The sequence below is a fragment of the Ostrea edulis genome, chromosome 5 (genome assembly GCF_947568905.1).
Source record: "Ostrea edulis chromosome 5, xbOstEdul1.1, whole genome shotgun sequence".
NCBI classification, from domain to species: Eukaryota; Metazoa; Mollusca; class Bivalvia; order Ostreida; family Ostreidae; genus Ostrea; species Ostrea edulis.
In genome coordinates, this window is record NC_079168.1 from 23,975,697 (window position 1) to 23,990,891 (window position 15,195).

The window sequence follows — 15,195 nt, forward strand, 5'->3', positions numbered from 1 at the left end:
TATGGTACTCAGATGACTGTTAAGGCCTGTGGGCCTCTTGTTTCCAAGTTGATTGAGGATCTCCCCATAGCAGTTAATTAATGTAAAGTGTACAAATGCTGCAAAAATGGTACCAATCAAAAATGATAAATTTTTTATGTAATTGAAAGTTGTGCTGCTTCAGCGCTATTTCGTTCGATTTTGAATTTCAAAAAGAAAGTGAAGGTTAGAGCCTTTTCACGTGATAGTGCAGCAACCATGCTAATGTCATGAGATGTTTCTAATTTTACACTCAATGTTTGCTGTGAACATGAAAATAATGTCTAATATACAGCTGAGTAAATGTTGCAGGGCATTTTTCTATGAGTATGATTGTTCAAAATAGTAGTTACTGAAAATGAATGAAATAGGCAAGATATGGAAAATTATATTTTGAAACTTGAAAATGTAAAATTTACCTTATTTAGACAAATACATGTGTTAAAATGATTTAGGCAGAATTACTGTACAAAACCAGTGTGCGAAACTAACTTTAAAGTCCTATAGACTTTTGGTCCATAGTCATTTCATTTCCTATAGACCACAACAAATTCCTATAGACCAAAATTTAACATGCAATATTCATTGTTATTAAAAAATAAATAATAGACACAAATTTGATTTTGGTAATTCGTTCATGATATTTTAATTATATTCTTTTTCAATTTCATGCACAAGCTTTTCAATTAGAATTCTGTTTTATTTTTCATTTTGTTCCAACTCAGTTTCAGTCTGATTCCTCATCTGAGTCACTTCTACTAGGTTTCGTTTAGCGTAATATCTATAAACTGGTCCTTCTTCTCATATATGTTTAATAAGCGGCAGGAAACCAGTTTTTTTTACTCAGAATTCCTATAGACAAGTCGGTCTATAGCTATTTCGATTGTTATAGACCGATTCGATTTTCTATAGACATTGTCTATCGGTCCATGGTTAATTTTGCACACTGCAAAACCTTCCTTTTGTTTTTGAAAAACCATATATATATATATATATATATATATATATATATATATATATATATATACATGTAGTTTAATTATGTTCTTTTTCAATTTCATGCACAAGCTTTTCATTTAGAATTCTGTTTTATTTTTCATTTTGTTTCAGCTCAGTTTCAGTCTGATTCCTCATCTGAGTCACTTCTACTATGTTTCATTTTCTCATAATTTTCTGCGACTTTAGCCTTGCTGGAACTTGTACTGACCACTTTCCTTTTGATTCCAGAGTGTGCACCTTCCACATATTTTAACCGTTCAAAAAAGAACATTCCGAATTTGCACTAAAATGGCGTACATTGAAGTAAATACCCCCCCCCCCTTGTTGAAAATGGAATAATTCATTTGTAATTATTACATTGTGGAACATTTTATTACAGCTAAGGGGTAAACAGAAACATCAGCGTAATATCTATAAACTAGTCCTGCTTCTCATATATGTTTAATAAGCGGCAGGAAACCAGTTTTTACTCAGAATTCCTATAGACAAGTTGGTCTATAGCTATTTCGATCGTTATAGACCGACTTGATTTTCTATAGACATTGTCTATCGGTCCATGGTTAATTTTGCACACTGCAAAACCTTCCTTTCGTTTTTGAAAAACCATTTTGACTTGGAAGTCATATAATCTACAGACTGGCCTTATACAGTCTGATCCACCAAACAAGCCAGTCAGACTAATGAAGAATAAATAATCAGTCTGATCCACGGAACAAGCCAGTCAGACTAGTGAAGAATAAATAATCACAGTCTGATTCACCGAACAAGCCAGTCAGACTAATGAAGAATAAATAATCACAGTCTGATTCACCGAACAAGCCAGTCAGACTAGTGAAGAATAAATAATCACAGTCTGATTCACCGAACAAGCCAGTCAGACTAGTGAAGAATAAATAATCACAGTCTGATCCACCGAACAAGCCAGTCAGACTAGTGAAGAATAAATAATCACAGTCTGATCCACCGAACAAGCCAGTCAGACTAGTGAAGGATAAATAATCACAGTCTGATCCACCGAACAAGCCAGTCAGACTAGTGAAGGATAAATAATCACAGTCTGATTCACCGAACAAGCCAGTCAGACTATATAGTGAAGGATAAATAATCACAGTCTGATCCACCGAACAAGCCAGTCAGACTAGTGAAGAATAAATAATCACAGTCTGATTCACCGAACAAGCCAGTCAGACTAGTGAAGAATAAATAATCACAGTCTGATTCACCGAACAAGCCAGTCAGACTAGTGAAGAATAAATAATCACAGTCTGATCCACCGAACAAGCCAGTCAGACTAGTGAAGAATAAATAATCACAGTCTGATCCACCGAACAAACCAGTCAGACTAGTGAAGAATAAATAATCACAGTCTGATCCACCGAACAAGCCAGTCAGACTAGTGAAGGATAAATAATCACAGTCTGATTCACCGAACAAGCCAGTCAGACTATATAGTGAAGGATAAATAATCACAGTCTGATCCACCGAACAAGCCAGTCAGACTAGTGAAGAATAAATAATCACAGTCTGATTCACCGAACAAGCCAGTCAGACTAGTGAAGAATAAATAATCACAGTCTGATTCACCGAACAAGCCAGTCAGACTAGTGAAGAATAAATAATCACAGTCTGATCCACCGAACAAGCCAGTCAGACTAGTGAAGAATAAATAATCACAGTCTGATCCACCGAACAAGCCAGTCAGACTAGTGAAGGATAAATAATCACAGTCTGATCCACCGAACAAGCCAGTCAGACTAGTGAAGGATAAATAATCACAGTCTGATTCACCGAACAAGCCAGTCAGACTATATAGTGAAGGATAAATAATCACAGTCTGATCCACCGAACAAGCCAGTCAGACTAGTGAAGGATAAATAATCACAGTCTGATCCACCGAACAAGCCAGTCAGACTAGTGAAGGATAAATAATCACAGTCTGATCCACCGAACAAGCCAGTCAGACTAGTGAAGGATAAACAATCACAGTCTGATCCACCAAACAAACCAGTCAGACTAGTGAAGAATAAATAATCACAGTCTGATCCACCGAACAAACCAGTCAGACTATATAGTGAAGAATAAATAATCACAGTCTGATCCACCGAACAAACCAGTCAGACTAATGAAGGATAAACAATCACAGTCTGATCCACAAAACAAGCCAGTCAGACTAGTGAAGAATAAATAATCAGTCTGATCCATGGAACAAGCCAGTCAGACTAATGAAGGATAAATAATTAAAGGAATGTCAGACTGATATTTGTTTAGATTAGTTCTGCAGTCTTCATACTAATAATTTAAAATATTGTAATACTGGGTTATTCCTCTTCATGTCAATAAATTGTGTATAATTTTGATCTGAAAAAATATTATATTATAATTATGAAGTGCTGTATAGTTTGGTGATGTATGTAACATATACTTAATTATATATGATACATTACATATTTTGGAGGACGACATTATGTTTGTTACTGTAATGGGCAGGTGCATGTACTAAACTTGCACTTTAATCTTAGAATTATGATGATCCGTACAGAATTAAATTGTTTAAGAAACCTTTTTTTAATAGGGGAATTTTTCATCCTTGTGAAGTGCAAAGTCCAGCATTTGCAAAATAAACCTTAAGGTCATTGATTCTTATACCATGTATGTTCAAAAGGTACAAAGGTTTCCACCAAGGTATTCATGATCATGATCAATGCATGATCTAATGTTAGCATTAAACTCGGACTTTAAAATTTACTGCATATCTGCTAAAATAAAATCAAGATATTTATAACATTTTATACATTTAATATGGTACAAATCATATATACATTAATTTTAGTAAACATTCGAGATTGTTCTCTCTCTCTCTCTCTCTCTCTCTCTCTCTCTCTCTCTCTCTCTCTCTCTTCTCTCTCTCATAATTCATTAGTAGTTATTTATCAGTATGGTCAGATACAAGCTCATTAGGGTGTACATGCTTTGACGCAGGCAGTGTCTTTGACACATGTGAAGGTTAATAACATTAAAGTAATGAAATAATGACATCAATAAGCTTTGTGCGTTGCAGAATAGCACATGTTTTGTTTACGTTTGAAGTGACCTTGACCCAGTTGGGGAGGTCTCATGCACATCCAGAATGTCCTGGAATACATAATAAAAACATTTTAACCAACAACAACAATGTTAATAGTGTTAGGTTTATGCATCAGTGACAAGGTCTTACATACACATCCAGGTAGGACCTGCTAACTTCAGTTCTTGGTAAATGCCTTCAATGAATGTTTAATATGATTACGCTTTCTGTGGGTTATTTGAATGTTTCATTGCCTGCATATGATCTCATAGTTCTTGACTTTAATCTGAATGTGTAGATCTTCCTGTCATGTACAGTAGTATCATAGATAGTAACTTCCTTTTATGAATGACTGTGTGTGTTACTGCGTGTAGTGAGTGTGCAAAACACATTCTTATTGATTGTCATTCTAGAGAAAGTGCATATATAGAAGGTCAGTGTTCTTAGAGAGATTAATATTTAAATCAGGAAGCCAAAGGTATACATTATATAAGACTGAAATCTATTGTATTTATTGTTAAGAGTGCATATAAGTGTCAGCAAATGATGTTAAATATTTGTGTGCATGCACATGTGGATGTGTATACGTACATTTACATATTATAAAAATAAAAATAAATTTGTAATTCAAAGCATCATTAAAACACCGTAGAAGGTGTATGATTATTTATTTTATCCTATGTTTATTGACAGATTGTTGAAAGGAAGTATTTTCCAAGGTCGCTTCCTAGATTTTTAGTGACTAGTTATTGTATTACACTGCTTGTGAGATAACAAAGTGTAAAAATCAATACTCGGGCTAACCCGCTGCTTGTCTCTTCTATCTCAGATCATCCAAGGCCAGACTTACAATAGCAGGACCCCAGTAAGATGTTTCGGTTGCAAGCTCGACTGTCATCCCTGTGTCAGTCAGCCAGAGCACAGCTGCCAGATGTTGCTAGGGGACACAATCACCATGGTTACAGACTGCCGCCTGGAATTGCCTGCAGCTCAACACAGGTGCAGTCCCAGAGCAAGCCCGAGGAGAAAATTCATAAACTCATGGTTGCCAACAGGGGTAAGCAATTTCTCATGTGTCATCAGCCATCTTCACACAAAGCTTCAAAAGTGCTTGAAATTTGGGCATATCTTTAGAGAGTGTTTGAATTAGAAATGAATAAAGTCACAGAAAAGTGTCTAGTTTTTATTCAAAGTCTTTGAATTTTCTTTCAAGTTTTTTGAAAAGAAAAAATCTAGATAATTTTATCAAAATGAAGAGAAACTTTTATTGTGGTTTCATATCATTAATCAAGGGAAGAAAAGTCTCCAGTTTAATCTTTAAGTACTACTGTCAATATATGCTACATGTATATACTATATCAATTATGGTGTGAAAACCAAGTGCATTTATCAAATAGTAGCTGTGAAAAAAAATCTTGTGAAGTGCTTGTAAAATGCTTTAAAATGTTGTCATTTTAAGTTTTTTGGATGATTATATTGTTTAAAAAGTTTATTTTGAATGCTTCATTTTAGGTGAAATCGCCATTAGAGTTTTCCGAGCATGTACGGAAATGAATATAACAACTGTGGCCATCTACTCCGAACAAGACATGATGCACATGCATCGTCAGAAGGCGGACGAGTCCTACCTCATCGGGAAAGGTTTACCCCCCGTGGCTGCTTATCTCAATATTCCAGAAATCATCCAGGTCGCAAAGGTAGCCATGTCATGTTTGAATGTTTTGCTTTCAAAAATGGTGGATGAGAATTAAGAAATTTGCAAAGAATAAATTTCTTTTAAGGGAGACAACTCTTGGAATTCCACAGACAGTTTATACAAAAAATACTACTCATCTAGAGGAAATGTGATTATAAGGGACATAACTTTTGAAGAGATTTTCTTTTTTGGCTGTAGGAAAATAGTGTAGATGCCATACATCCAGGTTATGGGTTTCTGTCAGAGAGAGACGACTTTGCACAGCAGGTGATTGAGGCTGGTATAAAGTTTATTGGCCCCTCACCCGAGGTTGTGAGAAAGATGGGAGACAAAGTAGAGGCGCGACAAGCAGCTATTGCAGCAGGTGACATTAAAATTGTCTATGTAGGCTTTTTATTTCAGAGACCAAAATTATTCTGATTTGTATAATGATGTATAGAAAATATCCTATTTAAAGAAGGAGAATTCAAATAAGTAGCACATATATTCAATAAAAAAAAATATGAAAAGATTCATTCTTGACAGCGTAGGAGTTGATCTGAGACAATAAACTGCTGTATTTTTAGGTGTGCAAGTCGTCCCCGGTTCTGACGGCCCGGTGAGCAGTATTGAAGAAGCCAGGCACTTTTGTGAACAGTATGGACTACCAGTGATATTTAAAGCAGCTTATGGAGGAGGAGGGCGAGGCATGAGGATCGTCAGATCTGTTGAGGTATATATCTAGATAAAATGAGAATCCTCAGATATCTAGATAAAATGAGGATCGTCAGATCTGGTGAGGTACTTTATCTAGATAAAATGATACCGATTTGGGGCTCAATATAAACTGATTCTTTAACCTTGTGTCGTCCTTGTAGTATATGTACTCCTGTATAAGATATGGTGCTATCGGAGTAGATGCACAATTTGGCATAATCATGGTTTAGCGCTTCTTCTACATATAGTAACAAATAGAGTTTTATATTTAGCACAATCATTAATTAAAGGTCATGCTTCACTAGTCACAATCATTAATTAAAGGTCATGCTTCACTAGTAAAGGTGCTTGAATATAAATTCCCCTAAAATAAATGCACACACAGTATTTCTCAATTTTCATTGTAGGAAATTGATGAGAATTTCAGAAGAGCCACATCGGAGGCGGAGGCAGCGTTTGGTAATGGCGCGTTGTTCCTTGAGAAATTCATTGAGAGGCCCAGGCATATAGAAGTGCAAATATTAGGTATGTATTTCAAGTGAAAACAAAAAATGTTAAGATGCATAGTGCTGGAGAAGTTTTTAAAGTTGTAACATTAAACTGATATATACTGTTAACTTTGGATTTCCATTGTGGTAGTACATGTAGTAATATGTAGTTGTAATCTTCAGAAGTGTGATGATATCGTATAGTGGTAGTACGTGTAGTAACATTTAGTTGTGATCTTCAGAAGTGTGATGATACTGTATAGTGGTAGTACGTGTAGTTACATGTAGTTGTAATCTTCAGAAGTGTGATGATATCGTATAGTGGTAGTACGTGTAGTTACATGTAGTTGTAATCTTCAGAAGTGTGATGATATCGTATAGTGGTAGTACGTGTAGTTACATGTAGTTGTAATCTTCAGAAGTGTGATGATATCGTATAGTGGTAGTACGTGTAGTTACATGTAGTTGTAATCTTCAGAAGTGTGATGATACCGTATAGTGGTAGTACGTGTAGTTACATGTAGTAACATGTATTTGTGATCTTCAGAAGTGTGATGATATTGTGTAGTGGTAGTTACATGTAGTAACATGTATTTGTGATCTTCAGAAGTGTGATGATACTGTATAGTGGTAGTACGTGTAGTAATATGTATTTGTGATCTTCAGAAGTGTGATGATACTGTATAGTGGTAGTACGTGTAGTAATATGTATTTGTAATCTTCAGAAGTGTGATGATACTGTATAGTGGTAGTACGTGTAGTAATATGTATTTGTGATCTTCAGAAGTGTGATGATATCGTATAGTGGTAGTACGTGTAGTTACATGTAGTTGTAATCTTCAGAAGTGTGATGATATCGTATAGTGGTAGTACGTGTAGTTACATGTAGTTGTAATCTTCAGAAGTGTGATGATATCGTTTAGTGGTAGTACGTGTAGTTACATGTAGTTGTAATCTTCAGAAGTGTGATGATATCGTATAGTGGTAGTACGTGTAGTTACATGTAGTTGTAATCTTCAGAAGTGTGATGATACTGTATAGTGGTAGTACGTGTAGTTACATGTAGTTGTAATCTTCAGAAGTGTGATGATATCGTATAGTGGTAGTACGTGTAGTTACATGTAGTTGTAATCTTCAGAAGTGTGATGATATCGTATAGTGGTAGTACGTGTAGTTACATGTAGTTGTAATCTTCAGAAGTGTGATGATATCGTATAGTGGTAGTACGTGTAGTTACATGTAGTTGTAATCTTCAGAAGTGTGATGATATCGTATAGTGGTAGTACGTGTAGTTACATGTAGTTGTAATCTTCAGAAGTGTGATGATATCGTGTAGTGGTAGTACGTGTAGTTACATGTAGTTGTAATCTTCAGAAGTGTGATGATATCGTGTAGTGGTAGTACGTGTAGTTACATGTAGTTGTGATCTTCAGAAGTGTGATTTCACTACAACAGGTGACAGAGGTGGTAATGTGGTTCACCTGTACGAGAGGGACTGTTCCGTACAGAGGCGCCACCAGAAGGTGGTGGAGATTGCCCCAGCCCCCAAACTGCCAAAGGACATCAGGGACAAAATGACTGCTGATGCCGTAAAATTGGCGCGGTTTGTAGGCTATGAGAATGCGGGTACGGTGGAGTTTCTCCTGGATCCGTCAGGGCAGTACTACTTTATCGAGGTCAATGCTCGTCTGCAGGTGGAACACACCGTAACAGAGGAAGTGACAGGGTATGTTCACCTGTGATAGTTTATCTATATGTATGTAGAGCTCCTTAAGATTTAAAATCAGAAATTCTCAAGAGAGAGAGAGAGAGAGAGATATATACATGTACATTATAATCAGTTACGAGGTTCCCCACCGTAAGTTTGAAATAAATGTTGAGTTTAAATATATCAAGGATTTTTCAATTTATCAAACTTGGATTAAATTGTAATGATGAAGGAGAAACAAGTTATAGTGTTAAGAAATGAATTTCATTTTAGAAAATACACAAAGGCGTGAATTGTGACGCTTTAATCCAGCATATTTCATGAAACAAGTTAGCGCTTAAAGAAAAGCAGGCTAGCATGAAGCATACCTTCATGTATTTTCAAAACTAAAATTTATGTTTTACATTGTATATCTGTACATATTACTTTCATTTCTGTTGGAATATTCCCAGCTGTTAAAATAGTCGTACCGTTTTTATCAAGATCCATACACGCATTGTTCTCATTCATGAGAAAATGGCTATCATTTCAATTTGTAAAGATATCAAAGAAAAAGAAAATGGCTATCATTTCAATTTGTAAAGATATCAAAGAAAAAGAAAATGGCCATCATTTCAATTTGTAAAGATATCAAAGAAAAAGAAAATGGCCATCATTTCAATTTGTAAAGATATCAAAGAAAAAGAGAATGGCTATCATCATTTCAATTTGTAAAGATATCAAAGAAAAAGAGAATGGCCATCATTTCAATTTGTAAAGATATCAAAGAAAAAGAGAATGGCTATCATCATTTCAATTTGTAAAGATATCAAAGAAAAAGAAAATGGCCATCATTTCAATTTGTAAAGATATATCAAAGAAAAAGAAAATGGCCATCATTTCAATTTGTAAAGATATCAAAGAAAAAGAGAATGACTATCATCATTTCAATTTGTAAAGATATATCAAAGAAAAAGAAAATGGCCATCATTTCAATTTGTAAAGATATCAAAGAAAAAGAGAATGGCTATCATCATTTCAATTTGTAAAGATATCAAAGAAAAAGAAAATGGCTATCATTTCAATTTGTAAAGATATCAAAGGTAAAATCATTGGAAATGCATTGTATATAAACGTAATCAGCATACATGTATATTGGATGTAGTGCTCCTAAGCCTTTATTAAACAATTATGTTTCTTGTTGCTAGGATTGATCTTGTACAGAGTCAGATTAAGAGTTATGTTTTCTTGTTGCTAGGATTGATCTTGTACAGAGTCAGATTAAGATAGCCGAGGGTCAGTTGTTGCCTGACCTGGGGCTCAATCAGGAAAATATAGATCTCCATGGGTGTGCCATTCAGTGCAGAATGACGACAGAAGACCCTGCTCGGAGCTTCCAACCAGATATTGGCAGAATCGAGGTACCAACTCAGTGATTCATTTTGAAAATGGTTATCATGAGTCCAGCGACCCCCCCCCCCCCCCCTCCCCTTTCCAATTACAATAATGAGTCCCAAGCTAAAATCAATGAGTCCAAATTTTATTCTTTCAAACAGTCTGACAATCACAGACAAGCTAAAGAAGAAGATTACTTATATCACCCCCTTTAGAGAATAAATCTTTTGCTTTTTATTACAAGCTATCAAGTAATTCACTTGCAGAAAATTCTGACCCGTAGTTAATATTACAAAATGATTTCAAGATAGAAATGTTCTCAAGACCCAGTTCATGCAAAAGATATCAATCAATAATTTGCATTTTGAGAGTGGTACAATGTTAGTTTTCTGAAACCATCCATTCCACACACATAAGTAAGGCTTTAATTGCATCATCGTGTTTTTCCTGACACCGATTCATATTTGCTGATCTTGCAAGTTTATAATCTGCCAAGATTATGTGTCATCTGCTTAAAGTTGAATGCTGAAAGTTTTTATTCCTAGCTACTTTGTTCATGCCATTTAGTTTTTTATACGCTCGTCTTTAGACGGGACGTATTATGGTACATCGATGTCTGTACGTCCGTCCGTTCGGAGTTTTCTCTTTATAATTTCATTTCCCTTTCACATATCATGCTGAAACTTGCTGTGTAGCTTCTTTGTGGGTCGCTCTGGATCATACTGCAATTTTGATCCGTTTCAACCTTTTTTCCAGGAGTTTTGCCCCTTTATTTGGAAATAATTATTATATGGAGGGTACATAATTTGTCCGCCCTACTCCTCCCACAGTTTTCAAGTGAGAGCCTTCTTATTTTGTGGAGTGTTTGTATGGGTATTGAAGATTTGCATGTGGGGTGGATTTTGATTTTCTACAATTTTTGAGAAAATTACATGTTGTTGAACTTAGTCTATTTAGAAATTAACAATTTATGAAGGGTACATAATTTGTCTGACAACTCCTCCCAGTTCTCAAGTGAGGACCTTCTTATTTTGTGGAGTGTTTTTATAGGTACTGAAGATTTGCATCTGGTTAAGGATTTTGATTTTCTTCCATTTTTGAAAAAATTGCAGGTTGTTGAACTTGGTCCATTTTGAGGAAATCTCAATTTTTAAGCTAAGACCCTTTGTTCATATGAAAGTTTGTCACTGCCTCATGATGGCTGATACTACCTGAAGCAAAGTTATACAAATTATAGCACAAGAAAAACACCCTATGTAAGCATTTCACGGGCGTATTATGTACCATTTGCGGTACTCTTGTTATGTTCTGTGCAAATGCAGCAATACATAAATTCATCTCCATTTTCTTCATTTTTATCCAATTGTAGCCAAGAATAAAGTGTAAGCCATTTTGGGGGAAATTTTCTCACCTTTCAAATTCTCTCAACTTCTACTTCAGTTTCAGATTCGACGTTTGATTTCGGGGACTCGGCATTTGTTTCTTTCCCATGGTTACTGGCAATATTATCATTCACATCACTTTGCAAAAATTTTGTTAACTTTCCCTGATTAGGCAAAGGTTTTTTTTTTTTCTTTTTCGGTGGCATCACGACATGTGCGACGACAGTAATGGTTTTGTTTACCTGCCGTATTCATGTATACATGTATATCATTTTGTTTCATTGGTTATGCCGTGTGAGTTAACAAATGAATTGATATAATATGTCGGGTGTGTAGTACGTTCTAGAGTTCAGATTTCGTACTGATTACCGGAAATGAAAACACTAAGCAAAAATTTCTCACTTTAATGCTTCCATTGGAATGCACACTTATTGAAACCATGCGTCCTGAGCAAAGGACGCATGCCAAAATGAATCACTGCCAACTTAATCATATAAACCATTATTGTACTAATGGCTGACTGTGTCTGAATCTTTTATGGATTAAGAACTTGCTGGTTAGATTTTCACACACAAATCTACAACATCTAAAGACCTATTAGATGTATGGAACCTTTACTTGATTTGTTTTACCTGACAGGTATTCAGAAGCGGAGAAGGTATGGGGATCAGATTAGACAGTGCTCTAGGATTCGCTGGGGCCATCATATCACCTTACTATGATTCCTTACTGGTCAAGGTCATTGCCAAGGCCAGGGACCACCCCGCTGCTGCAGCCAAGATGTTGAGGACACTCAAAGAGTTCAGAATCAGGGGGGTGAAGGTCAGTAAATGCGGATTACCTCATTTCAGTAACATCTTTAATGTGTTTTAAAATGTTGCACAGATATTCCAAATTCTATATCTGTAGAGTAGGACATAAATGATGAATGCCCTTTCTGCATTCATGATCCTTTATATACAAGTTTTTGTCATATACAGTTAAACACGGTTATAGCAAACCTCCAAGATTTCCGTGAAAAAGAGATCATTATAACCAAACTTCGTTATACAGTAAAACACGGTTATAGTGAACCTCCGGGGTTTCCGTGAAAAACAGTTCATTATAACCAAACTTCGTTATATCCATGAACATTTTTGTTATTTTCTTGTAGTAATAAGTGTAAATTCATTATAAGCGTGTTTGTTAATGTTTTACTGTGTAAGATTTATTCTCCTTGCAGACCAATATTCCCTTCCTATTGAATGTCCTCCAGCACGACCAGTTCCTGTCAGGGGTGGTGGACACTTATTTCATTGATGAAAATCCCCAGCTGTTTAAATTCTACCCCACACAAAATCGAGCCCAGAAACTACTTTATTATCTGGCCCAGGTCATGGTTAACGGCCCACAAACACCCTTAGCAACCGACCTTCAACCTTCAGAGATTGAACCAACTGTCCCCCTTCTACCCTATGGTAAGAATTGATTTGTTATTAGATAGTGGTGGCTTGTAATGTAGACAAAAATGCAAGAAAATTGATTCAGTCAGGGACGTATTCTACTGTATACAGCTGAGAATTCCTCCCTTGTTAATTTCACTTTCCTGTTTTAATCTGTTATAACACAGTTTTGAATTTATCAATTTTATGTCTATTCTACATGAATGATGTAATTGGGTTTTATTCTCTGTAGTTTTTGTCTCCAATGAAAATAATGAAAATTAAACTGCAATGAAATTAAGGCTGTATACAGAGTTTTATTCTGCTGACTCGGCTAGAAAACTTACACATTATTAAATGCATGCATTCATTTAACCCTGTCGACATCATCTTTGAAATATCTGTCATTGTGACTTACAATGAATTTTGGGTTGTTTTTTTTACATACAAGAATTTACTTCTTTTGCAAATACAAATACTGTAAAATAGCTTAATATAATGCTTTTGTGGAGTTTTGGACAAACTCGCACAAATTCTACTGCTCTATAAATAGGATGAAGTGCCATGAAGTATGACTGCTTTTCAAACTACATAGTCCACTCCACAAAAATACAATTTTTTCAAATCATGTAAATAAGTAAACTTTATTTGTTCCTCAAAAATAAAGTTTTAGAGATTTTGTTGTAACCTGTAGGTATGATAGTAACACGATATCGATTTCCTGCACATTATTAACTGTGTTAGTGCAAACCAACTTTATTTGATTTGAGTGTGTACAAATTTCCCAAGATTTATGGGCTTTTCTTCTTGCGGATATGTGTCGCCTAGATATATAAACTCACTCATGAATATAACTGGACACAAACTTGTTTACTATCCACGATTTGGAGGAAAAAATAGTCACAAATCAAGATTGATCTAAATACAGTGTAATTGTAGTAAATTTGGATAAAGTGAAGTGAATCACTTAAAATCCACAAGGCTTTCCTTGCATGATCTTTTACCCGATGGATTTTTAAGAGTTGCAAAATTTTCATGAATATTTTATTTTTGTTCATCACTATATGCATGTAATATATACCAATAAAAAGAGAACCTTTTTTTCTGATCAAGGCTACCTTGTTAATTGTTCCATTTAAATAGATACCTACATTTAACCTTTTTACGGTTTTAATCAGTCAAATAAACATACTGTAAGTTGACATATTTTATCAACAATATGTACATGTAAAAAAGTTAATGCAACACATTTAATGCCATGAACAGACCTGTCATCTACATGTACAGTAAGACACATTTATAACAAACATGCTTATAACGAATTCACACTTCAAAGTGATATTTACTCCCCTATGAGAGAAAGTAACTAAACTTATTGATTATAATGAACTTTGGTTACAATGAACTGTTTTCTGCTGGCCTTGAAAGTTTGCTGTGTTTTACTGTATAACAAAGTTTTTTTTATAACAAACTGGTTTTTCAGGGGAGTTTTTTTGTTTTATTTTTATATTTTTTGTTCCTGGAGGTTTCTCTAGCTGTGTTTGATTGTATAACGAAGTTTGGTTATAACGAACTGTTTTTGTTGTCCCTGGAGGTTTACTATATTACTGTGTTGTATATATATAAAATGGAGATGGCTGTACCAGCGAACACATCAGTACAATTTTAGCCAGGTCACAGGGGCCATGTTTTCATAGACACTGTAGAAATCTACATATTACACATTAAAGCTGGCATGGTAGCATATTTTCTATAATCCTGGATAATGGTACAGAAATCTGCACTTCTCTTTGTACATCCATTCTCCGAAGAACATATGAACTTTAAACTCAGCATGACCTCTACCATCTTATTCAATGCATGCATTTGTCCTCTACCACTATTTGAAAATTTTCAATGATTACTTTCATTTTCAATGTTTACTTTCATTTTCATGCATAACTAAATGGAAACAAGACTTAGTTCAATTCAGTATTGTAATTTTAGTAGATCATCAGGTACAAACTTCCCGATACATCAGCACACCAGCTGATCGTCCTAACCCTAATGTTGATGTAGCTTTCTGTAATGTGATGCTAGCTGTTTATAATAAGCATTGGTTACAATGATGTGTAATGATTGTCTTCATTTTATGCTCCCAACAGAGGAGACACATACTACGGGTAAGACTATCACTGTTCACTGCCAAGCAGCCATTAACGCCATCAAATACACTTTTTTTATTTCATTGCAGCCGTGATCGCTGGATTTTTGTATTATCCTAAATGCTCCTAATTTGCATTGTATACTAGTACAGTGGGTCCATGTTTCCTGTCAGCTTTGTTACATTGAATACTCTGTTAAACTGAT

General features: G+C 35.1%; 1 protein-coding gene across 9 annotated transcripts in view; it reads left to right on the forward strand.

Moving 5' to 3' along the window:
- Nucleotides 1-15,195, forward strand: part of LOC125648956 (pyruvate carboxylase, mitochondrial-like) — a 34,092-nt gene that overhangs the window by 2,079 nt on the left and 16,818 nt on the right. Inside the window, exons 1-11 of one of the 9 annotated variants that reach the window (XM_048876032.2) lie at nucleotides 3,982-4,514; nucleotides 4,911-5,138; nucleotides 5,594-5,778; nucleotides 5,976-6,141; nucleotides 6,344-6,489; nucleotides 6,881-6,998; nucleotides 8,417-8,687; nucleotides 9,907-10,069; nucleotides 12,065-12,247; nucleotides 12,648-12,882; nucleotides 14,991-15,008. In XM_048876032.2, coding sequence (XP_048731989.1) covers nucleotides 4,952-5,138; nucleotides 5,594-5,778; nucleotides 5,976-6,141; nucleotides 6,344-6,489; nucleotides 6,881-6,998; nucleotides 8,417-8,687; nucleotides 9,907-10,069; nucleotides 12,065-12,247; nucleotides 12,648-12,882; nucleotides 14,991-15,008 — 1,672 coding nt within the window. In that variant the 5' untranslated portion in view covers nucleotides 3,982-4,514; nucleotides 4,911-4,951. Of the gene's footprint in view, nucleotides 1-3,981; nucleotides 4,560-4,910; nucleotides 5,139-5,593; nucleotides 5,779-5,975; nucleotides 6,142-6,343; nucleotides 6,490-6,880; nucleotides 6,999-8,416; nucleotides 8,688-9,906; nucleotides 10,070-12,064; nucleotides 12,248-12,647; nucleotides 12,883-14,990; nucleotides 15,009-15,195 lie in introns of those variants that run through there. The other 8 variants (XM_048876030.2, XM_048876027.2, XM_048876031.2 and 5 more) reach the window with 8 other exon arrangements.